At 44.9% G+C, this 26,436-nt stretch overlaps 1 protein-coding gene across 1 annotated transcript; it reads right to left on the minus strand.

Annotated features, from left to right (window-relative positions):
- Positions 1 to 1,362: 1,362 nt before the first annotated feature.
- mao (monoamine oxidase) lies at positions 1,363 to 26,436 on the minus strand. Its single transcript, XM_071926346.2, has 15 exons — positions 26,342 to 26,436; positions 15,898 to 15,992; positions 15,589 to 15,726; positions 8,792 to 8,896; positions 8,554 to 8,645; positions 8,202 to 8,343; positions 6,648 to 6,797; positions 5,892 to 6,051; positions 5,492 to 5,588; positions 5,305 to 5,358; positions 5,160 to 5,217; positions 4,954 to 5,051; positions 4,679 to 4,790; positions 4,405 to 4,467; positions 1,363 to 4,309 (listed from the first exon to the last, which is right to left on the minus strand). The coding sequence occupies exons 1-15, from the start codon at positions 26,394 to 26,396 to the stop codon at positions 4,154 to 4,156; spliced, it is 1,575 nt and encodes a 524-aa protein (XP_071782447.1). The 5' UTR covers positions 26,397 to 26,436; the 3' UTR covers positions 1,363 to 4,153.

Below are 26,436 nucleotides of genomic sequence, written 5' to 3' on the forward strand. Positions count from 1 at the left end.
AATCATTCTCACAGCAATTAAAAGATAAGAATTAGAAACAAATGAGAGAGAAAGAAAAACTGTTTGTTTTTTTTGCCTGTTCGACAACATTGTACTGTCCAGTATTTAGTTACATGCACAGCAGTCTGTAGTAAATTTGCTTTGATGGTGTAAAATGGTTGTTATCTGCCCTCTAGTGGCTGTGCTCATAACTTCAGGCAGAGATCATGGCACTGCAAAGGCTTTTTGGACTGCACTTCATAATTTCAATCTTGCTGACCAGAACAAAAAAAAAAAGAAAAGGAAAGTATGAGCACATTTCTCCTATACTGACATCTGTATATTGGCCTCCAATCATGATTTATATCGATTTTACAATTCTTTAATTCATGTGCATGGCCCCGCATGGAATAGCTCAAGGGGAAGATTAAATTAAATACAGAGGAGATGAAAGAGGATGGCATCTCATCCCTGCAGAGTAGCGCAGAGCAGAAATCCTGGCATGAGGCAGCAGAGAGAGAACAGTTATGAGCACGGGCACACACACACACACACACACACACACACACACACACACACACACACACACACACACACACACACATACACACACACACACACACACCCTGAGAGACTAGACTGGTCTGATACAGATAAGCAGAACCCTACAGTGTGTTTTGTCTCACGGGGCAGACTGTATCTGGGTGAATCAGTACAAAAGGCTACACGTTAGGAGTTTGACATCTCTGATAAGTGTTGTTGTTTGGTTTCACACTGGCACCCTCTGTCTCTTGCCCCCCAACCCCTCTGCCCCCCCGCTCCCCTCCCCTTTGGTCTATCCCCTGCTGAAGAAATGGGCCCTGTGTGTGACTCACTACTGCCACCATGTGGCCAGCAGCACCGCTTCCATCCGCTGTGTTAGCCTGAACCTCTGCTCCCTTGGGTCCATGCCAGACATCTTGATGTGAATTGGTTAATACGTGCACACACACACACACACACACACACACACACACACACACACGCACACACACTGTAGAGAGGGTTTCGGCCAGGCTAGAGGGCTGCTTTGAAAATTACAGTGAGACTGTACTAAATGTGAGCATAATGAGAATCACTTACCCATCTGTCTTAATAACCTTGGCCACAGCTTGATGGGGGCAGAGCTCCTCTGCTACTCACCTCTGCCAATTTATCTGCTATTAGCCGCATTTGGTTAAGTGCACTGTAAGATCACACAGGATATATGGGCTGTGTGATGTGTGATGCGGTGATACGGTCAGGGCAGCCTAAACTATAATCGTTTGATCCTGGAAGTGAACGTGACATATGTACCCACATCCCCACCCCAACCAGCATACTTAATGATACACAGAAAAACAGTTTAAGACGAGTAAAAGATTTATTTCACATTTTTTTTTTCAAATATCACCAGCTTTGTGGAGGAATCAAACAAAGACGTCAAAGAATGGGTCACAGGAATATTCAGGGAGGCTCATATGCACAGAGGGAGAAGAGGGACGGGACGGTCTGCGGTCGACAGAAAACCATAAAGAAGGATCAGATGATGGAGTTAACGTGCACCATGTTTATTGATGGATCAGTGATGGGAGTTCGGAAGGACAGGTCGAGTGCTCTGGCTTTGTTTTGTTCACTGAAGTCAGGTAATGGTTAACATTGACACCAGGCTTCCTGGAAGCAGCTGAAGTGCAAGTGACATCATCGTCCAATCCTTCTCTATAATATAGTAGAATACAACCCCTTGCCTCTGGAGTAGGCCTAGGAGAGTCAAGTGCAAAACCACTCAATGTGCTGGGTTTTAGGGGAGGGGGGTGGGGGTGGGGTAGTAGTGCAGACAGGGTGAAGCGAGCAGCTACAGAGAGAGAGAGCGTACATGAGGGCGCCACAAGGGTAGACAGATAGTGAAGCACTGCAATCACAACAATACAAAACACACACACACACACACACACACCTGGCTTCACTGAAGGTGAGCGGCCTGGTCAACCCAGAAGACTGAGCTCTATTACTCACAGTATACACTGTGTTGTACAGTATATGCCTGGGTAAAGCTAACGGCGAGGACATAACTCAGGGAAAATACAGGTTATTCATTGGCTCCAGAGGTGACAGATCAGCCAATAGGATTACGGGGAAATTTAAAAATGAAAGCTTCTGGATGTGTTAAGACAAAGTGTTGTTTTTCCGGTCCCTACATAAGTATTTACTGATGATGCCTTACACCCATCTGACCTCTCACCTTCAGTGCAGGCAGGTGGGGTGGGGGAGGGGGGAGGGGGGAGGGGGGGAGGGGGGGAGGGTGGGGCAACAAGGGCAGAGAGTGTCATAGTCACACAGGCACTTGAGATATATGACAAAAACACCACAACTTCCATTAAGGCACAACAGAGACTACACTCACAAACACACCTGTCTTTGGGACACGAACAGCATGATCCACTCAATGGACATACAGCGCTGTACACACAGTACAGTACACTTCAGAACAGACGGACTAATGGTAGAACTCTCTTGTTTAGATTCAGTAATGTAATAATCTGTATTCTTTATATCTATCTGAAGGGTTTCACTCCAAAATCAGATTTCCAATGATTGAAAATGACGCCCGAAGTACAACTCATTATGAAATGCTGTTGAAGTTACTCGCTGACTAAAGATCTTTGCTTGCAAAATAGTAAACAATAAACATTTTAAGTGATATAATCAGTTGCATTGTTGAAATACTGAAGAATGAATATCAGGTGACAATTTTCCCCCCAAATGGAAGTCGAGCATTTTGGAGTGAAACCCTTAATTTCTTCATCTATTTTCTAAACTTTATTTTCATAAGAGGCAATAGCTTTCTTTCCTCAAAAGAAGAAACAGAAAAAAATACCTTTGTTAGAAAACATACATTTTGACTGAAACTAGTAAGATTCTCTTCAAGTAAATAAGATAGTATCTAATAGGTGCAATGCAAATCAATAGAATGGAAGTCTTGTTATACTACTAGACTCTATTGATGGAGAGAAGAGTCCTTCCCAGGGGGATTCTAGGCTTGCTGTGTCTTCACGCATCGGAATACAAATGTGGTGAAATCTAAAATGGCTTCTAATAATAACACACATATCAGCATTGGGCTGCTTTCAAATCTTAACATACAGTTCATGGTTAAGTACAGTATTACGCCTTGTCTGCATCTAAACTGAATGAAATCAAAATTAAAAATGCATATTTCAAATATATGATTACATAAAAGACCAACGAATACTTAGTGTTATCTAATCTGAAGAAAATACATTCAAATGCTTCCATTATTTATACTTATTAACCATACACAGCAGCTTAGTAGAGACGCAATACCCCTGGATGCAGGTTTTATTCAACCTTCTTCATGATTTTGTAATGGACGATGGCACAATTCTATTCTACTCTGACGTTAACTGGATCTCATCTGTCAGCTAGCTACAGCTGCATGGCCAGAATAAATCAGCACCTAAAATCAGCAGAGGTAATTAGACATAGTGGATGCACACACACCTTAGTACACAATTTACATAGACCCATACACACACACGCATGCTCATCAACGCATGTACGCATGCATGCAAACAAACACGCTCAAGCTCATACACACAAAATGAGCACGACAAATTAATAAACTCACACACGTAATAAAGAATGTGAATGTCATTGGCAAATGTACGGAATGTTAATGGTGATAGTTATATTTTCCTTTTTTAATAACTGATTTAGATCTTTTTCCTTCACTTCATTGGTTTTTACAATCTGAATCTCAGACTTATTTTGGTTTTATACTGCAGTTATCACAGCCACAGGTCTCCTCAACTCCTCTCAAGTGAGCATCTCTCTCCCTTTTATTAGCCCATTGCTCTCTTTCTCTCTCTCTCTCTCTCTCTTTCTCTCTATTGTGAATAGACAGTGAATCGAGCGATGATGCAGTAGTGTAGTGAGCGAGCTGAACAGTCCTTCTCCCGTGACATACACAGTCGGGTGTGTCTCAAACAACATCCTATACCCTACGTAGTTCACTACTTTGCAGTTTGGGTCAAAAAGTAGTGCACTAGAAGTACAAGAGTACAGTGTCTATTGAGATTTGCCCCGCTTGAGATGCAGAGGAGTTAGATGAGGGGCGTGGGCGGGGTGTTGAAGCTTAACTCCGGGGAAGGAACCCCTTCTTATAGGCCACCAGGCCGGCTGCCGTGGCAACAGACAGGAAGGTGGTGATGCCCATGAACTTGAGGAACCCATCCACTGAAGGCAAGTTCCTCTCCCAGAAGGTGGTGACAAAGGGGAGGGCCGGGACCTCCTGATGGAGAGAGAGAGTGGGAGGGGCAAGGTTAAGTTTATTTGTCTTTTGAATCTCATTTGGCCTGTTTATAAAAATTCTGAAAGATTCCTCACCACACACTCAGGCTCTGGCTGCCAGATCTGACTCTGGTGGATTTTACCCATCGCACACATGACCTGCAACAGAAGACATCGCTTGGTACAGCAGGCACAACACAGTATGCATAGAACTGGACTTTTTCACATATTCAATTCATTCATTTCTATACGATTTCTTCAGTTACGCCACACAACAATCACAGGAAAGTATTGTGGCAGTCATTTGAAGATTTGACCCAGATTTGACTGTGGTTTGATCCAAGAGTTTTGTGACTGGCTGTGCCCTGACCTCCCTGCCGGCCCGCTCCCCGGCCTGCACCGCCCCCTCCATGTAGCCGCTCCACTCTGTGGCCGTCTCCGTTCCTGCAAAGTACAACCTGCCAACCGGCTCCCTCAAGACCCTGGAGAGAGGCAATGACAGAGAGAGACGGATAAGTTATAGAGGGTTAGACCCATACACCGATATATATGTCAAGATGACAAGGTATTAAATAACTGCTGAATAGCCAGTGACAGGGATTGTGTGTGTGTGTGTGTGTGTGTGTGTGTGTGTGTGAGACTTACTTGCCATACTGGGTGAGGATTCCTGGGGGGAAATAGGCTGTGTAGCAACCTCCAGAGTATTCCTCTTCACACCAGTTCTTCTCCTCATAGTGCACAGGCTGACAGAGACAGGCAGAGTCATGAATGGTTCAACTAGTAATGAATGTAATTGCACTGTAGTTGTGCGAGTATGTGTTCACTATGCTTTATTCTGTGCCTGAACTCACATGCAGAGCCTCCTCTGAGCCCAGCACTCTGGAGTAGATCTCACAGATCCTCTTCAACCTACACACAATAGACAACAGTTAGGATTAAACCTATCCTGCTGCATGCAAGACTGTATTCATCTGTTTGTCTCCACCATGCGTCTACCTCTCTTCTTTGGTCAGGCCTGATAGCTTTCTGCATTTGCGAGCGAGGATGAATCTGAAACAGAGGGATAAGAGCAACATGAAGCCACTGCGCAACTGAACATGAATAAGCAATTACAGTTTTATATAATGTAGTACATTTTATATTTTTTTGGTCATTTTGCAGAGGACCAGAGCTCCATATTCACCCCATAATAGCAGGTACAGTCCCATCAGGTTTTGTGTCATCTAGTGTCAGGCCAATGGGAGCACCTTCCTCCTCAATCACCATACTGCCGCAGTAACCTGATGACACACACACACACACACACACACACACACACACACAGAGTGTGAGAACTACACTACCCAGCAGGCTTTTAGCTAGTTGGAATGTTCCATCTCCTGCAAAGGGAACAAGCTCCGGTAGCCAGCTAGCTAGCTGCAACTTCACAGGCTACAGTGAGAGAGAGAAAGCAAGAGAGAGAAAGAGAGAGAGGGAGAAATGGAGAAAGGGAAAGAAATAGAGTCATATATGTATATTTTACCAGCATATTACCAGTACCACCATCCCTCCCTCCCATTCTCCTCCTCCCCCTGCCTCCTCACCCTTTTTCCTCCAGAAGTTCTCTTTGTAGTAGACCATGCACTTGATGACGGAGCCCATGGGGACGCGGTGGATCAGCTGGTTCCTCAGCGGGGGCAGCTCAGGGTTAAAGTGCATCTTCAGGTTTAGACCAGGAGGCGTGGCCAGGATCACATACTTGGCCTAGCAGAGAGGGGACACACACACACACACACACACACACACACACACACACACACACAGAGAGCACAATGTGAATGAGCCACATCACTGCCATTGCATGCAGCAGGCTGCCAGGCGGCCTGTAGGTGGCAGCACAGAACAATGTTGAAAGCAGCAGCCTCTGATTCAGACTGTGTGGGTGGAAGAAAGTCACAGAATTCACAATACTGCAGCTTTGGAAGAACCTTCACCCTGTTTCTGTGCTCTATCTCTGTTTATCTCTCTGTCTCTTACTACACACCTATTTCTTCTTGTTTACAAGGGTATCACTTAGTGAATGTAGAGGTAACACTATACTGTATATAACTGCTGCTCTTACTATATTACAGTGTATTATAATATATTATAAGGCATTCTAGGCACATTAAAAGCACTTTATTTTCTGTTGTTATTACAACATGCCTGTATGTAATAGACTTATAATATGCCTATGATGGCTCACAATATGCCTTGAGTAAAGTGTTACCAATGTAAAAGTGCATATTCAACTGGGAGGTGAAGGCGCAAAAGGACAAAAGGCAAATAGAACAGATCCAGTATGTGCTGCAGTCGCTCACCATGTAGGTCTGTTTGTCGACTGTCTCCACCACCACCATGTCTCCGGTCTGGTCGATCCTGTAGACTGGGGACTGCAGTTTGACCCGGTCACCCAGCTCCCTGGCCATGCCCTCACTGATCTGACTGGAGCCGCCCACAAACTTCCTCTCCTGCAGGGATGGAAGGAGAGAGCAGGGGGTCAGGGGTCAGACACCGAGGAAGGTAGCAGGGTGTGGGGACCTCTGTGTTGGCTACCACTATAGGAGCTTCGGCTAAACCACACAGTCCAGATGCAACAAAACTGGAAGGACCTAAGTCTTGCTACGCTCTACTTGCAAGGCGGTCTCTGCTGATGTTAGATAAACCGGTCTCTGTGGACCAAATCCCGGCCAGAGAAAGCATCCCCCGCTCTCATAAAACCTAGATTTATGCGACAAGCCGATGAAACAAGGTGCAAATGGTGTTCCAAATCGCCTTGTGCCAAGAAAAACCTTGGTCTCTTTCTAGGGCAAGCTGTTACTTGATTGATGACCATGTTAGACGCTTAGTATCCTGAAACCTTCTCCACAAACTTTCACAAATTTTAACTTCTTGAACCAGGGGAAAGTGTTTTTGCAGAGCTCAGGCCAACAACTGCTGAATGGTGAATAGAGAGAGGACAGAGGGGGTGGAGAGAGATTAGGAGCTGCCAAGCCTATGTTACACAGAGTTAAACAGACAGTGACCTTTTCCATATGGTTAGAGTCAACTCTCTGCTCCCCTTGATCACAAACACATTGTGTGCATTGTACTGTGGCATTTGGATGGCTTTGGACTGCCAGGCTGCCCAGAAAATTACAGACCCATTACAAGAATTGGTCCAGAGATTTAAATGGGGTGATGCTGCGTTTCTCTGTATTGATCAAAGACAGGCTTCTTGTTGTCCAGGAGATGTTTACTTTTGAGTTCCATTGGAAAGGAAGGATTTTGGGCACGGAGAGTTTTCAAGAGTTGATCCTTAATGCCGACTGTCCAAATCTTCTCCATTACACATTACTTCAGGCCTGCATGAAAACCCAAGGTTACGAGCTGAGTAAATGGATACCATTCATCTAAGTCTCTCTATTCTAAACAAAACCTGAGCTCAAAGCAGTGTGTGTGTGTGTATGTGTACATGCGCGTACCCGTGCATAAGTGTGCACGTAATTGAAACGGGGAGGTCTATCAAACAGGAAATGACAATGGAGCTAGCAACAGCATCCTCTAATTACCCAAACACGTCCCCCTTCCTCCGTGGCCATGGCAACAGGGCCACTCAGACCTTCCAAAGTATGGCAGCAGAATGGGCTCCCTCAGCGCTCCAAGAAAACGGCCTTTGTGAAGGCAATAATTATGCTGCGCTGATCTGGGGGAAACTAAGGACAGGGATCGGGGCTCATTTTGGAAGCTGTGGGATCTCTCGGTAACACTCAGCCTGTTTTGCATGAGTGAATGTACCTCTACGGGATACACGTATGGCCAGATGGACAGGCGCACAAGACAAGAAACCCCCCCGCCCGCATGCACAGATGCATCTAAGCATGCACATACTGTACCTGTCCTCCATTGGTGGTGGAGAAGATCCTCATGGTTCCTCCGCACTGCTTGACATACCAGAGGAACCACAGGGCCGAGACCTCGTGGGGTTCAGAGGTCACGTTCACGTTGACAAACAGCTTGGCGAAGCGACGGGCAGCACTGGAAGATAGGGGAGGGGGGGTAGAGGAATAGTTACTTATTATTCCTTCATACCTAAAAACTGTGGAAAAGGTGTGTGTAGACTACCAGATCTTAGACAAATATTTCATCTATTTATTAAGCTTTCATTTAATCAGCCAATCAGCAAATCTCTATTTTTAATGATGGTGAAAGCGCACTACGTCAAGCATCTGAGATGTTATGTTCTACCTGGTCCAGCAGATTTTGTCCAAGAGCTGCTGCATGGTCATCTTGTCCCACTCCTCAGCATGGGGAGCTCTCCAGGGAGCCTCTCTAGGGATCTGAAACAGGAAGTAAACATCTAGCAAAGATGAGCAAGGAGGAGGAGGGGGGTGAGGGGGGTGAGGGGGGTGAGGGGGGTGAGGTGGGTGGGTGGGTGGGTGGGGATATAAATGAACAGAGATGATGATGATGAGTCTTTCTTTACCTCCTTGCCCATCTCATCCATCTTCCTCCACAGGTTGTTGAAGTCCATCAGGGCGAAGGGGTTCCACATGGGAGGGAAGGAGCCTTTGAATGGGTAGGACTTTCCCTGTTGGACACACATCATCATCATCATCATCATCAACATTATTATCACATCCATCATTGGCAATGCCATTGTCATAATTACCAGCAACCTCAATATTGCCTCCATAATTGCTATACAAAGATTATGATACATTTAAATCCTAGTTAATATCATAGTTAATTCCAAATTTGGTCAACTCCAAATTTGGGTCAGTTGTGTCACACTTACATATAATACATTAATTCTGCTCAATACCACACAGCTGGAAATAGACACCTGCTGATATTAGGGTTAGACGGATATATTTGTTAGCCAATATATCAGCCTGATATTGGCTTTTTATTAAATATTGGATATCAGCTTCCTCTGACTAAAAACAGTCTGTAAAATCGGCGATGACATTTTATTGTATTTGCATATTTAATTCATTTATTCATATAATTGTTCTAAATGTTTTTTTTAAATAATTCTTCATTTTAAGGCAGTAATGTCAGTTCCCCCTACCATTAAATAGGTGTGGTGGGTCACCCTGCCTTAAAGAGCTGCTCCCCTAAAAGAATTTCATTAGTCTGGGTTTCAGTGGACGATGCTGTTCCAGAGGCTTTCCCACCCTGACATGAATACAATTCTGGGGGAAACACTGATTCTTTGTGATTTATTTGCATAGAAATGGTCATATTTAAAGATGTTGAACACAAAATATCTGCTATCGGCAGCTTCAAAGCTGAAATTTTGGTATTGTCATCCCATATCCCAAAACCCATGTCAGTTGAACCCTATGTGCTTAGTCAGAATGACTGTGAACAGTGTATCTGCAATGACACTGCAGTAATCCTTCCTACATGGAAAGCAGAGAAACAGCTTTGGATATGGCCAGTTGGCCAATATTTTACAACTGATCAAAGATTCAGAGTCAGCAAACCTGATAAGAGTGGGCACAATCCATGCTTTGTTCATTTACTGGACTCTCACTCTATTTCTCAACTGTGCAAATGATTTAGACATATAGAGAGAAAAGGGATAAAGGTTGACTGAAAGATCAAGGTCGACTCATGCCGTGTTAAGCTCTACCATTACCTTTGGTGTTTCCATGGGTGAATTCCAGGTAAAGGTTGCTGCTTGGTACTGTGTCTGTGTGATCTAGCAAACTCCATTTAGGTGTGTGAGGAACAATATCTGTTCAATGGAGTGTGTGTGTTTACGTAACTCTGTCTACTCTGTCTAGCGTAACATCCATGACATTTGGCTTGACAGGTAAATTTGTTTCAAAGCCCATTAGACACCAGCCTCCCTTGCGAGAAAGACACAAACATCGGTTATCTAGAGTGGCGCCATTGATACAAGGTGTGTGTGCTCTCTGTCCCAGTGAATCACTATTCCTCTTCAGCCGCAGGCCTACACAGAGGCTTTCTGAAGTCGAGCACAGATATGGATCCCTCTTATATAGTGGTATTGACTGGGGTTAGACTGATATATCAGGCCAGGATTGGCCTTTTATGAAATATCTGATATCGGCCAGTCATGTCGTCCACTGCCGATATGATGTTGGTTCTGACCACAGCTACATAAAAAACAATATGTAAAGCCTGCAATATATTGTATTTATTCTTTCAATTTTTTGTAAACTGACTATTCATTTAAAGGCCTAATGTATCCCAGAGTTCCCCCTACCATTGAATACTGTAGGTGGGGTGGATCTCCCTGTCTTACCAAGCTGCTAACCCACCTAAAAGAATTTCGCTCTTTAATGGAGTTTTAGTGTCCCATGCTGTTTCACAGACTATTCCACCAGCCAAGAATAAAATAATGGGGTCAACAACGAATACTTTTCCAAATTTCTTGGCATAAAAATGGTCATATGTAAAGATATTGAATACTGGCACAAGATATCAGCTGTTGGCGACTTCAGTCTAACAGGTGCAAACTAACTTAGTGCTAATTTCAAGCTCACCACCTGTTTTGTCTGTTAAGCAGACCGATATAACAGCTTACAGTATCAGACTGTAGTACTGTAGACAAAGTATATCAACTGACGAGTAGAGGTAACTGCCAAAGATATAAGTGAATGAAACTTCCTCCATCCAAAATGAATGGAAGTCCATGATCTGGATGGGTAACAATGTGTTCTCTTCAATAATACTTCCTAATAATAATAATACTCTCTTTTTGGCTTTTTATCAGGCGCAGGATCTCAATAAAGTACGATTACTAGCATAAACAGACTGATCACAATTGAGTCACAGCCACTGAAGAAGGCAGAATGCCAAAACGTGTAGCTGTGGGATTGTGATCATCTCGAAACTACATGAAGAATTAATTGATGTTGAAGAAATTCATTCCAGAGTGCAGTCTGGAAAATGAAACTGACCCCCAAAAAGTTCCTTCTTACAGACAGAGAGAGAGAGAGAGAGAGAGAGAGAGGAGATGAGGCGCCTTATCAAGGTACAGTACCTGCTACCACACCATGCTCAGTACCGACGGGTCTGTCACCATGGTGATGCTGGTGAAGTGAATACACAAGGAGGAGAGGAGGGGAGCGGAGGGGGAGGAGAGGGAGGAGAGGCAGCATCTGTTTCGACACTGCCAGTGAGCAGCAAGTCAGCCTCACTCAAAGGGGAAAGTATCGACCTTAGCAGTGCAGGAAGACAGAGACAACCGTACTGCAGACTGGAAGGTATTTCTATCAGTAGATACAGGTGGAGAAACGGGGGCTAAGCGGACTAATACACTCTTCCACCTGCTGCTTCAGAGTTCAAAGATGATATCCGGTATGTCTGTTGATTCATCCACCATTGTGATTACATGGAGAGCCTTGTCTCCACCTCTTTAAACAGACTTGCTGTTTCAGTGAAAACCAAACTGGTGTGCTTCCTGCTGTGCTACGGTAGAATAGTCCGCCATCCCAGAATAACCACAGCAAAACGAGCGCACTGAAGTCCAGGGGCTTGGTATGATTCAGCCTCCCACGAGGATTCTGCCACAAATGGAAGTGTCTCTTTCTTCACAGGTCTTTGTGTCTTTAATTAGATGCCGGGCCAGAGGTGGAGAGGGTCTGAGCCGCATGTGATGATAGATGCAACGGTGTAAAGTTGTACGACACCACTGAGCACCTTTCCTCACAGCTTATAAAAATGAATTTATTTATAGCTCTACTAAATTATGATTCTATGTGTCAACGTTACAATGAATTGCAGTGCTTAAGGTACTTGCGCAATCTCTCAATAGCCCTGTGAACGTTGCTAATATCCACACTCGGCCAAGGGATGGTGCAACCTGAAAGCCCTCCGCTCTTTCTCAATCTCTGATAGCCAGTGACAGTATTTAATCAAAGTCTGTTTCCCCATCCCTGATAGTGATACTTCATTAATGAATCCAGTTCTGAGAGAGCTGCAGCTGCTTGTTAGGGAGTAGTTTGCTGATAAGGGAAACCAGGTTTGGCCTTTTGGATTACAATCTGCTATAGAAAAGCTGATTAGCTACGCAGCTTGCTTGGATGCTAACCCTAATTACACAATGCCTTGGCACACATGTGGGTTGGCTAACTCCAGCTACTGTCCTGTGGAGTAACGTGAACGCTGTTGTGTCGATTAGGACCGGGAACATAAGTGGCAGTTTCATCCTGTGTGCTTTCTTTACTTGTGCATTTGGGATTAGTGCTGTTGTTAGGAAATTACTTCAGTTACTCCTCAGCAGCGCGCGGTGCTTATTTTGAGTTTGTTCATCTGAATAGCGTCTTGGCTAATCCAAAGCTACTTACACTCAAAACACATTGTAGTGATACTCACAACAGCGACGTAACATAAGGTTATGAATGAAATGCAAATTCCACGCGGTGAAGTCTAGGTGAAGATTGCGGTTTATTGCACGGCGCTGACGAGGGCCAAATAAATCAAAGGCTTTCATTAGGAAAGATTGGGAAATCAAAGGCTGTCATTAGAGATGATAATAATAATAAAACGATTATATTTTATTGATCCCTGTTGGGAAATTCTCTTTTCTCTTGCCCCCTCCACAAGGAGGTCAGAGGTCAGAGTCTGGAGCTGCTGGGGATTCAGTGTCTTGCTCGAGGACACTTCAGCAGGGCGGATGCTTGACAACACTGTCGTCCAGCTGAAAGTTTATTTCTGTGCTAGTGGTATCGTTGATGTTATCTTTCGTGTAATTGGCTTGTCTGGGTTCTGTGCTGCAGAGATTTCCCGACTGAAATTGAAGTCAAATCTACTTTTGGCATCGAGTACCGTGGCAGGAATTTTTGGAGGGTTTTGTAAAGCTAGCTACGGCAGCAGTGGCAGCAGAAACAAATCTCCCCCCATCCCCTCCACACACACACATGCACGCACGCACACACACACACACACACACACACACACACACACACACACAAATACAAACATTGACTGTCAGACACTGATAGGGGTGAGCAGCTTTTGATGAGGCACGCTGCCATGGAAACCAGCCAGGAAGCTACCGGGGAGGTGTGTGTGTGTGTGTGTTGTGTGTGTGTGTCTTTGAGTGGATCTCACAGAGATAGTAGCTAGGGAGACACACTCACCTAGGAGCTCCCATACTCTGTTAGGGATGGATTCTGAGCCCACATAATGCTCCAAAACACAACGGCTGTCCTGTCAAGTCCTTTGCCAAACCACAGATTTATTTTGTAACTGCCATCTATGCCAACCTTCATGCTGGTGACATTTCACTGCCCTGCTGAAGTAGGTCATGTCAGTAGTATGTTGGTGCTAAATTACAGTACTGGGATGACCAGAGCACTAAACTCTCCCTATGACACCATGGACTGGGTGTGTGGTATCTGTGACCATAGGCGATGAATCTGAACATGCATATTGCCCATCTACCTAGGATTTCTTTCAAGATGAGCTGTACTCAATGCAGCTCTATTGAAATTTAAGATAGTTCAGGACATAGGTGCACAATCATAACACTACTCATATGGTGGAAACCCCTTTAATTGAGGGGAATGCAGAAAGAGTAGAGCAGGACACAGCAGCCACCGATTGGCCTCTGACATTACCCACTGACACACCACACTCTATTCTAAACATGCCTCCTCTGTCACTCAAATACTAATGTTGTGCACATAAAATCCTTGTGTGCGTATGTGTGTGTGTACCTTGTGTGTGTGTGTACGTCCACACCCCAGGAAAGCTCAAAGTCCATGTCTAAAATAAGCTACTGTTCATTGACTATGGCTGGAGTTGTATAAGCTCTGTCAAGTATAAGAACACAGTCTATGTCAAGATAAGCTTCGCTATCCCCTCTATACACACACACACACACACACACACACACACACACACACACAGGAAGCAGCCCGCTGATTTACAGTAGGGGTAGTTTAACCAGGGTACATGGCAGCAGCAGCAAATCTAATCAGGCGGAACAGCATGCCTGTGTTAAGGACAGCGGTGCGCCCACCCTAATAAGATATGGAGAGAAGAATAAGAAGAACGAAGAAAGATGGCCTCCGTCTCTCCCTTTTGTTGTCCTCCTCCCTCGCTTTCCCTCTCTTTTCAACCACTCAGAGGAGGAGAAACTGCATTACAGAAGTCCCTCAGGCGTAGATTAGCATCGCCAGTCACTAATGCTGGGGAGGAGAGGGGTGGCTGGCTGGTTGAGAGACATGTAGTCAGTCACTGGTAGGAAACTAATTATTGATATAGGTACATAATGCCTCGGTCTTCCCTGAAAACCATGGGGAAGAGTCTGAGAAGCTACATTAATGCAGCTGTCAATCAGAATCAAGCAATCACAGGTCAGACTGTTTATATAACTCATCTCTCACACCTGCCAGTTAGCTGAGCTGAGCTGCCACTTGCAATTATTATCAACCAACTACTCTTCCGGCTTGGAGCAAACAAGACTGACTGATTTGATGGATCAGTTCCCTCCTTGGCAGTCTGTAAGGGTTTAGCTCAGTACAGAAAGTATTCTAACTTAAAGGAATTGGCCAATTGGTCAACGTGATGAGAGCATAGACACTAAAATCATCCATGTGTCCCCAGAAGATCATTGGCTCCATGCTAACTCCTTAGCATACACTATTCTGAGTGATAGTAGGCAACTAGCATTATCTCAAGAGTTATAAAAGCTATACTGAGTTAATGATATTTCACTTTTAAAATGTATGACCCTACTGCAGGCCATGTAATAAAGCTACTAACAACTTTTTATTACTAAAAGGTCAGTCTTCTTTCTTTGGATAGTTCTAGTTACCTACTATCACTCAACAGTGTATGCTAAAGTGTTAGCATGGAGCACCATAGGAAATGTTCTACCGGGTAAACATGGATGATTTTGGTGTCTATGTTCTCATCACTTAACGGCTAAGTTGACCAACGCTTGATGTATTCCTTGAAGGTTTACTTGTGTAATTCACGTAAATTACACTCAGCAGATTAGTTGTGGATGATGAATTCATATGTCCTTCCTAGAATGGCCTGTGGAATGAGCCCATCAGATTGGTGCAGACACGCATTTCCTGCGCACTGGATCATGGCCACATCATGGTGTGTGTTATCTGCTGGAAATGGCCGACAGTGACCAGAGCTAACACTCAAGGCCACTTCTGGGAAACGTATGAATCTGTCATAGGCTGACATGCGAGTGTATTCGGTTAAGTGGGTCTCTACGGGTATGATACCAACCAAAGGTGGCACTCATCCCAAACCACACACAGATAATGGGACACTCACCTTGACATAATGCACCAGGCTCTCGTGCTCGTTGACTTTGTAGGTCTTTATGCCGTACTCTTTGGCCAGTCGGAGGATGCGGTTCTGAGTCGGGCCGATGTAAGCTCCGCCCAGATCAACGTACTTTGTCTCCTTATTCTGCATAAAGCACCGTCAAAACATAAAAAGATGAACATTCACCTCAGAGCAGAATGCTGAAAAAAGTTTCAAATAAAACAGTAGAACTTCATTTTTGCAATACAGAATTCTGGTGCAAGAAAGAAAGCAACTTTTTACAAGAACATTTACTGTTGGCTCTCCTGGTCTTACCCGTACGGTGAAGGTGCGTCCACCGACCCGATCCCTGGCCTCCAGAACTACAGGATTCAGCCCATTGGCTTTCAACAGCTTAGCTGCACTGAGTCCTGCACACAGAGAGAGAAATAGAGACGTGAGCATGGACACATAAAGTATGCTTCCTCTACTGCAGATAAGCAAGGTGTGTGTGTGTGTGTGAGTGAGTGTTTGTAAAGGCTTCTCCTCCCTTCCTCATCCCTCGTCCCGATTAACTTTTCCCCAGTAAAGGCACAGAAGACAGACTCAGCATTGAAACCATACGAGCAGCTGTCCATGATGACCAGAGGTCTGTCAACAATCATGACAGGTTGACTCAGTACCAGAAACAGTACGCCTCAGTTTCTTTCTTTCTTTCTTTCTTTCTCTCTTCTCTCTCTTCTCTCATCTTGTGTTATTGTTATCCTGTTTCCGCTGACGTGATCATGAGTTTCTCTGCTTTCAGCTGGACTTGTCAAAATAAAGCTGTTTTAGAATTAGAATTAATTATTTCTTTCTTTCTTTCTTCTTTCTTTCTTTCTTTCCAGTGACATGGCCTAGATCTCCTCAGACCGCCCTCGCATGCCTTTTCTCCCACACTCACTTTTGCTTTCATTCAGCTTAGCAAATAAAACCGTTGCAATAAGAACTACAATTTTGTTTGAAATTGAAGCGATGGGAGATGAGATTCTCTCTGACCCTCCTGGGGATCGGGAGGGTGCTGGTTAGGGTGAGGCACCTTTTGGACAGGAAAAGACGGAGAGAGGGAATCAGTTGCTTACTGAATGAGTGGGACACCGGCTGGGGACGGGGAAAGTTGGTGGGAGAGGTGGGAGCGCGGGGGGAGGGGATATCCTTGCAGGCATGCGAGGGAGAGAGGAACGCTTCCACAACAAAACACAAACCAGCTGACCTGCTAATCATGTGAGGAGAGAGAGAGCAGACCAAAGAGTAGAGCGGCGCTTTCATGTCCTCTGACTGACTGACTGACTGACTGACTGACTGACTGACTGACTGATCCACGTCGGAGAACACAGCTTTCCACACACTGACCTCGGGCAATCGCTGTCATAACTTTAATTCAATAAGACATTACACAAGCACACACGAAAGAGTTTGTGCACCCACGCATGCATACACACACACACACACACACACACACACACACACACACACACACACACACACACACACACACACACACACACACACACAGGCAGAGGATTAGCCAGCATACTCTATGCTGAAATACCAGTGACACTGGACTTTGTCAGTGCAGCAGCCATCCAAGAGCCCACTGCAGAGCACAGACATGAGAAAAAAAGAGCGAAAGAGATAGATGAGTGTTTACATGTAAGATATACAAGATAGTCTTCACTGCATGTAGCATACAGAGGGAGCTTTATTTCAGACAACGCCCAAATGGAAGAATGCAAAACACATACTGAGCACGGGGGTAGCTGGTAGGAGACTAAACAGGATGAGAGCCAAGGAAATGCCAAGAGGAAAAAAAGGCACACAGTGAGCTCCTCCACGCTCGGAGCTCCCCTGTCTCAACAGGCGCTCACATCTGTGCAAATGTTTTCACGGCCCTTGGCCCGCGCTCCCTCCCTCCTTCTCATCTTTGCCTCTCTCCCGCTCTCTCCCTCCAGATCCCGCTAAGCCTGAGAGGCTGGCAGGATGTATATTAGTTTAAACGTACTTTGTCATGTATTACCCAACTTCGACCTGCCCCCCCTCGCCCCTGTACAAACACACCCAGCCTGCCAGGCTTTGGAGAAAGCATTAGCCCTGGCCAGAGAAAGCTTGCAGATCTTCCCAGTTAAATTGATACTATTAGGTGTGCTCAAATCAAAGGTCAGACTCTCTGTCGTCCAAAACAAAGAGCATCTTTCATTGTCTCCGTCTCTTGTTTATGCCCGCAGCACTCACCGGAGAAAGTGGCCTCCTATTGGGGTGCTGCTTTGATCAAAGAGCTTGTTTGGCTTCTTTGAGGCATCATCTTTTTGTTAGAAAAACATAAAGCCTTGGATAAATTTGACAAATAGATGCATATGAAGCCATCATGACTTCAAAGGACTGAGCATTCCTTTGTTGTTTACCTCCATTTCCGCGTAGTCGCTTCCCCACTGTGAGATGAAGGGGGGGGAATGAACTGCGCCGCTAAGCACTGGGAAAATCAGCATGCTAAGACTGTTCCAGTCCTGAACTTCAGCTGAGGAGAACAGCGGAGGGCAGATTGAAATTCAGCTCATGCAACTATGAAGTAGACAGACTGGAAGAAAAAAAGGGTTTGGGAACTGCTCTTTTCAATTTTTTATAAGGGAGAGGAGTGAAGAGGATTAAGGCTGCGGTATGGTGATAGGAAGGTGGAAAGATTGAGTCCAGGTGTGGGTCTAGGTCTGTTCAGGCTGTGACTATGTTATGTGACTGCAGCCTCACACTGGGGCTAAAGGAGAGAACTGGTGTCATTCAGAATTATAGCTCATTTACTACTGTCTTTTTAACACGTACTCAGTTTTCATCATTTTTAGAAACTTTACAGTTTCAAACCTAGCTTGAAATTAATTGTTGTCCCGGCTAACAAAGACGCCCCAAATAAAAAGACATGGATGTGACAATAAAGTTTGTCAGGTGACATGTTTTGATTATTTTGCCTGGCGGAGACTTCCATGTCTTTCTGTGGGTGTCGGGTGATTGACACTAAGCACAGCATAACATACTGCGGCTGATATGATATGAAAACAACTTGGTCACAATGAAATAACCATAAAATAGAAACTTTGACAAATTAAAGGCCTCTTGTTTAATGTGATGGATTATCTAGCTCTGGCAGTCTTCAAGTCTGTGGAAGTTGTTTTTCATACTGTACAAGAATGAATGGCAGGAAATGGCTTCTTCTGAAAAACAAGCTCTGATGTCTCCAACTACACCGACTGTGCAGACACCAAAAAACCTTGAAGATTGGGACAAACTTAAAAAAAAACCCCACGTATTCGCCTTTAATGGTTTCCATATAGGTTGGGAGTATAGGTCATGAATGTTAGATCTCACATATGGGTCTTTCTGTTTGACTGAGCTGAGTGTGTGTTGTGGGTTGTGCCATATAGACTGGGGTTGAGCCTGATGCGGTGGCTTTTCCCTTCTACACCCAGCCGTGGAGAATGTCCCTGAAGGGATTACTATGGAGGAAAAGGTCAGCCAGCCTTTGGTGGAGAATCAAAGACCTATTCAGAGAGAATGGAGATCGCTCCTCCTCTGTCTACCTCCCTCTCTCCTCACCCTGTTTCTTCTTCCGCACCCCACTGTCGGCGGTTCCTGTTCTGTTTTTCACGTTATCTCTCCGTTCCTGTCTTCTCTCCTCTCCTCGCAGTTATCTCTCTCCTTATTTCTCCCCCCTCTCCTCGCTCCCCACCGTCGCTCCTCTCTCCAGCGCAGCACCTTGGGGCTGTGGTTGACCTAATTGTCTTGTCTCTCTGTGATGTTTGTAAGGATAAAAAGAAAGAAAAAATCCAGACTGGCTTTTTCTTTCGCTCCAGTCTGCATCTGCATTTACTGTCAGTTTCCAAATCCACAGCGTCGTTTTTGTCGTTTGACCTGAAGGTAGATAGTGAAGAGTGGGTTTGTGGCAATCTCTGTTCTGTCTCGTCTTTTAGTGTAGACCCGTGCTCTAACTTGTTTTAAGAAGGAGCAGAAAAAGCTCCTGCACAATATACATCTCCCCCACTTCACACACACATATAAACATCTCCTTTCCATCCTCTGCCCTTTGCCATGTCAATACAATGTGCTTATTACTGGAAAACGAGACAGGCAGGACAGACACTGTTTCCCTGACAACAGTAATTGTTAAGATGCAGCCACTTGGCAGGGACAAACTGTATTTGTATGTGTGTGTGTGTGTGTGTGTGTGTGTGTGTGTGTGTGTCTGTGTCTGTGATAGAGAGTGTGTGTGTGTGTGTGTGTGTGTGCATCAGTGTGTTGGAGAGGTAAATGTCCCCTTTGTTTTCAAATGACCATTCTTTCAGTGTGAAAAGACAGAGCTTAGGAGCTTTCTCCTATAGCAACAGTGACATAACCGGTTCATCTGAAGACCAGGAAAACAAAAAACAACACTACTGAACTGGAAGAAGAAGTTATTTTTATTAGCTACTGTATCTTCAACCTCAAGAACAAAACAAAGCCAAACCTGGCTGTCAGCCTGTGCCTTCTTTTTTCATTATTCAGTTTCTAAGAAACTCAAATACTTTGATCTTTCACTGTCCAGCTACTATGAGAGACTGTCTGACCTGCAAACGGACCGAACCAGCTTACATTGACATTGGCTGTTTGGCATGTTCCAAATTCATAATATAGCAAATCTGTACGTATTCTTACTGTGAATGACCTGGAGTGGGGGAACTGTTTCTTCTTCTCTGATCTTTTCTCATACATCTCATGACTGAAATAATCAGGCTGACAAAGCTGCTCCTTCTAGGAATGATATGGATCCTGTTAATCTCCAACAGTTATCATACCATATCAACTGTATTACTTAACCAGCCAGCCATAAACAGCTAACCAAACTAGCTGTTGAACTCTCTATGGTTATTTGCTGGCCAAAGTCTACAATCATAAGGTGTCTAATCATGTGGAGCTTAATGTTTAACAGCATTATCCCTATAGAAGAATCCTCTTGCTTGCAAAGCCCTTTCTTGCTTCTGTCTTCATCTCTCCACTGTCGCTTCTCTCTGTTTTTTCCTCTCCTGTTTCTTGCCTCCCACCTGTCAATTGTCTTTCCACTTCCGATGGCTCTCGCCATCTCTTGTCCCCCAGCGCTGCCCAGTTCTAACAGTCCAGATCACATTAGCAGCCTCCCACATTGGCAGCAGATGAGTTGACGTGCAGCTTCAACTCAGCGTCTCTAACAGCAATTCAGGAATGCCTTAGCTGCTGGCTCATCTGCCACAAAGTGCCTGCATAGGTCTGCTACACCAACGCTCCTGCAACTAAAAGGTCTTTTAATATTCACACGCTGGCTTCTCCAGTATGTCTGCAGAGTATGTTCATCATGGATGACTTGGCTGCCAGTTGGAACTGAAACACAGCATGTCTGAACAATAACACCTAGAAATTAATGGGTTAAAAAAAAAAAACACTTCAAAATGTGAAGCATCCATTTTTCGCATGGTGTATGTCTCATTTTGGAGTGAAATATTCATTTAGAAACACTAGGATGTGTGAATTACTACCATCTGGCATATATTGGCACTATAGGAATCTCCATTTTGCAGCCTTTTCTTTCTCAGCTGTGCCATAGCACTGAATGTGGACATTGTAACACTCAGTTGTCAGAACTGCATGTGCCTTCTCACAGACTGAAAATGAGAACATAACTTGCACTTTATAAACATTTTCTCCCGGGGAAGGAGCAGTAGCACTCTGCCCATGACAGGAAATGTTTTACAGAACAGAACTGAAGATTCTCAAGAAACCCTCTGACAACTGTTTTTTCTTCTCAAAACTATTCAATAGTCATGAGATTCTGCATGCTGCCGTGCTGCTAAATGCTCTCAATGTGTGACATTTTGTTTTCTTTGAAAACTTACTAGGTTACAAAAGCCTGCCAATTTCCATCTGGGGAGAACTGGGGGACAGTGTGTGTGTGCGTGTGGGCGTGTGTGTGTGGATGTATGCGTGTGTGTGTGTCTGGGAGCAAAACCCGGGGAAGAGAAAGAGGAAAGAGGGGGCGTCATGTCATAACAGTAGTGAGAATCCTCTGGCTGCTGTCTGTCAAGCGGTTTCTCCCCTGCAGAACAAACACAGGAACACAAACAAAAAATCCAATAGCGGCCGAGCGACAAGTGAGCCTCTTGAATCGGGGCCCTTAAAGGCTACGTATTGATCCAGAGGGCGAGACATTTACGAGACATGCAGCAATCACATTTCCCCCGCCTCATGTTCTCAGGGCCGAGACACTGATTGGCTGTTTAGAGGCGACAAACCAAGCAGTGCTATTGAAAAACAATTACACGTTAGCCTGTAATTCAGAGAGACAGGAGAGTGAGAGAGAGAGAGAGAGAGAGAGAGAGAGAGAGAGAGAGAGAGAGATGAGAAAGTGTGTTTTCCCCATGCGATGAGAGAGCGATGCGTAAAGATTTGAGCTCAGGTTGTGTTAGAATTGATTTAAGTTTTTCTGTGCAACAGAGAAAGGCAGTCAGGCGTGTAGCGAATAGTTTTACAAAGATGAACACGCACACACACACACTTAGTCTGCCGGTTCAATATGGCTGAAGGTTAGGTTTGCTTGATGCACATGCTCAAATCGATCAATCTTCAGTACTTAATCAATAATGGCTATCATCGCCATCATTTGGGACATGACTGTAGTCAGTCATTTGAACATTACAACTCCTCTTCATGCCAACATTAAATAAATCGACCACAGAAAAGCAGCACACTTGGACTGTGCCTGAAATGCTGCAAAATAATTTTGACTGACAGGCCAAACACAACAAACCTGCATGGAGCAGAGAAGAAAAATGGGAACATTTCCCACGTAACACCTGCCTCAAATCCCATGCTTAACATATCACACCTTACACAGACAGAAATTAGGCCTATCCGTTTTCCAGTTGTCCAAACATCTATCAGCCAAATGTGGTTTTCTCACAATCACTATCATTTCAGAGAGGGTTAACACAGCTGAGATTACGGACGCACATTTCTCATGGCCTTATCTGCCACACACAAAGACACACACACACACACACGACAAACACACACGCTCATGCACAGAGAAACATACATACAGACGCATATATGGGACATCCATCTAATGATTACATTTTGCAGCTAGGCCGGTAGCTTGTCTTGTTTGCACAGCTGGACAGAGAAAGTGGTCTTCTAGGATTGCAGGCTGGTTGATGGTAATTAGGCAGACTGCCAGAAAGGCTAAAGGCTCCATGCTGCCTTAGGAGCTGTTAGAAAGGATGTGGCTTCAACAAAGCTGTGGGAAAACCAATAGTGTATTCTGTAGACTCAACAGGTGCACCTGAGTGTCCTGGTCAGATGGTGTGGGACTGGCCTGACAAAGGATTGCAGGGTTCAGTATGACTCAAGAACAAAAGTCCAAAAGCTTTTGAGAGCAAGAAAACGCAAAAAAGGTTAACCAAGATCTGTGTAGTAATATTATGATACCATATGGGAAAGATTCATTCAGGAAGGAATACTTTTTTCTGTGGCGAGAGAGCCAGTCATTCTTATGTGGTCTTAAGTAGCTCAGCTCTAAGACACTTAATAGTTTGCGAATGTGTGTTCACATGTTTTTGTGTGTGTGTCTGTGTGTGTGTGCGTGTGTTAGCATGAGGGTGTGTCAGTGGGCTTTTGTCCCTGGCTGGTTTCCAGACCTCTAAATGCCATCACTCATATACAAGAACAAAAGAGCGCACTGGGCAGACTGGCACCAAGACATGGACACACACACACACGCACATAAACACACCCAAAATAGCCTAACCCCAGACATATACCACTCCAGACTGCACAAATGCAAAGCTGATTTTACATGTCATCTAAGTACGATGAAGATTTTTTTTGCCCTTCCATGAACAAGATTGAATCAACAAAATGAAGTAAATGTGGCGCCACTTTCCCCCCACTAACAGAAACGCAAACAGTAACTTGGCAAAGCAGAGTCGCTGGAAAATGTACTCAAGAGGACTGACCCAGAATTTCTATTGAGCGTGTTGCAATTACATAGTCATTTAGTTTTAATGCTGTCCTCCCTGGGTAAAGGTCTATGGAGAAGAGGAATCCAGCTGGGTTTATAGACTGTGGCCCAGTGAGTCCAGCCAAGTTCTCTCAATCATCTACTGCTCACTTCATTGATGAGAACTGCCTTGCACCGAACTGCAATCGCTTACGTCTGCATTATGCTTTTGAGTCAATGCAGGGGGAAATAAACCTCCAACCCCCAAACCACCCACTTCTCCACTTTGCTTGTTTCCACTCTTCCATCCTCTTTCTGTTTTTTGCAGCCACCTCAAGTTCCCCCTTTCACTCTCCTTCCAAACACTCATTTCCCCTTCTCCCTTCCCCAATTCTCACACATTTTTTTATCTCCTCTTTGTCTCCTTCCTCCTCTCTTCCTGCCCCAATTTCCCTCATTAGAGTCTCCACTTTCACAGCCGCCGTGACAGAAGACCATTATTTCTGTTTTCCGCTCCTCTCTCTCTCTCTCTCTCTCTCTCTCTCCACCGCCCCCCTCCTCCTCCTTCAGCATCCTCCCTGCTGCTGGTTTGGTAACAGGCTGTCAGAAGTGTTTAGTGTTTTCTCAGAAAGTGCTGGCTGCCCCCTCGAGGGCCACAGTCCTACTGGCTGGTGGCAGGCAGGCAGGCAGGCGGGCAAATGACAATTGCATTTGCAGGCAAAAGGAGAACAACAGGAGAGAGAGAAAAGAGATAGAGAAGGAGAGAGCGTTCTTTCTTCCCCCCCATGTCGTCTGTCCTTTGATTGGACAGTGATTGTAATATGTGGGCCTCATTGCAGCCTGATAAAGGGCAGCAGTATGAACAAATGGTGTAATTACAACGCCCTAATGTGACACAAGTGGAGAGAGGTGGAGCGGGAGAACACCGGCGGGGGGCTGTCTGCCAGCATTATTAAGTTAGCATTTTTCTCTAACATTTATTTTGCTTGTCTGACTGGTATTTGGACTGACACTGACCTAAATTCTTCACTGTCTGACAGATAGACAGACAGATAGACAGACAGACAGGCAGGCAGCCGCGCGGTCAATCGAGCTGTCTGTCTAGTAGAAAGAGGACAGCGGTCAGGCAGGGGGCAGCGAGAGCACACAGAGGCTCACTCACTGTCAGGCCAAGCAGCAGCAGTCAACACAGAATAGAACCTGTCAGGCATTTAAACCTTATAACAACCTTATAACCGCTCGTCTGTAACAGTGTCACAGTGATCTGAGTCTGAGTGTAGCTGCAGCAAAGCACAGCGATCCAGCCATCCAGCAACAATCGTGACAACATCATGAGGTCAGAATAGTCACTGGGCTCCACATTGCATTCATACTTGTGACTCTGCGTGATCCGACACACTGATATGATAGATACACTGTCATATTTCAGACAATCACAACAGAGAATCAACAGAGAATATTTCCACTGCTGTTCATTTATCTTCCACTCCACTCCACTGTCAGAACCACAGAAATGCTCTTTTAGTATTTATCATCAAGTGATCCTGCAAAAAATGTGCTTTCTTGCTATGTGTCATAAGTTAGCGCTCTGTGACAGCACTCTATGGCGGTCTGTACTGATGACACATGTATGTATCTTAAGATTGAGACCTATCAGAGGGAAGTGGTCTGCAGCTCTGATAGGGCGACTGATGTTTTCAACCCTGAAAAATGACAGCAACAGTAAAAAAAAACACAAGGCTGTGGATGGGAACAGAGTCCAGACATGTTCCCTCTTATCAAGTGTGGTCAGCGCTCTGTGTCAGAGTTCCCCTTCCAGGAATTTACACCTCCCTCTGCCCAGGAAACCAAGAGTTACCTAACTGGACAATCTGCTTTCAAAGGGAGCTGCAGAGCCTTAGCTGCTCCCACCTTCAACCAGGATGCTCCGGTCTAATTTACTTTACACTTTGCTCTTTAGGTGTTGGCTGAAGACAAACAAATACAGGCATGCCCATAAGTAGGTAGCTATTATGCAGTGTAATTATCATGCATCAGTGCAATAGTTCACCTTCTGTACTGGGATGTGGGGCATCAGCCAGAAAGATCACTGATGTTTGCAACAGATCAAATCAACTAGTGATAGTGGAACAAATGATATTGAACCACATGCTATTTACATGTAGACTAGGTCATCCTCACCTGTGTACCCTGTCTCTTATTGGCTAGCAGGCAAAATGAAAAACAGGTTTTATGACTATATGAAAGCAAACATGCAAGTGAAGTCAAATATCAATTTCGCAGATGCAGCTATTAATAATTAATAATACTACTCCCCTCTCTCTCTCTGATATAATACAGAAGTATGATCTGACAGGTCAGCTGTTACTTAACGGGCGCTCCTATAATGATAAAGCGCTGGACCGGGGAGAGGTGGCCTCACGGAAGAGACGTGCCATGCAAACACGGATAAACTGGATGATACACCGTGGAGAAGGAAACCCCGCAGGCTGCTAAAAGTCTCTGCTATTCTCAGCAGACCTGAGCATAAGCCCCCTCCAGCTCATCCGACAGCGGCTCTTATCATTTGAGGGTAACAATAGTTACGCAATTGCGGGTGCTGTGCAACAGTTGTCACCGTAACACAAAGCGCATCAGCCCACTGCTGGCGGTGCGCGATGGCTTGGATTCGCTCAATATATCCAGAGTTTGTCTCCGCCTCGTCGCGCGCCTTATTGAGCGAAATGAAGTTTTTTTTCATATTGCACCTACCTGATATTCCTCCCCCGACCACTATAACATCGTACGTGTTGCTGGGTGCAGTCATGGTGCTGTCTGCTCCGTCTCTTCCCCAGTGCTGTGTCCGC

The sequence above is a fragment of the Centroberyx gerrardi genome, chromosome 10, assembly GCF_048128805.1.
Source record: "Centroberyx gerrardi isolate f3 chromosome 10, fCenGer3.hap1.cur.20231027, whole genome shotgun sequence".
NCBI lineage: Eukaryota > Metazoa > Chordata > Actinopteri > Beryciformes > Berycidae > Centroberyx > Centroberyx gerrardi.

Coding starts and splice junctions, on each gene's coding strand:
- mao (XM_071926346.2), bottom strand. CDS start 26,396: ATGACTGCACCCAGCAACACGTACGATGTTATAGTGGTCGGGGGAGGA. Junction 8,646..8,791: donor TGGATGAGATGGGCAAGGAG/GTAAAGAAAGAC, acceptor TTCCTGTTTCAG/ATCCCTAGAGAGGCTCCCTG. Junction 6,052..6,647: donor TCGACAAACAGACCTACATG/GTGAGCGACTGC, acceptor CCTCTCTGCTAG/GCCAAGTATGTGATCCTGGC.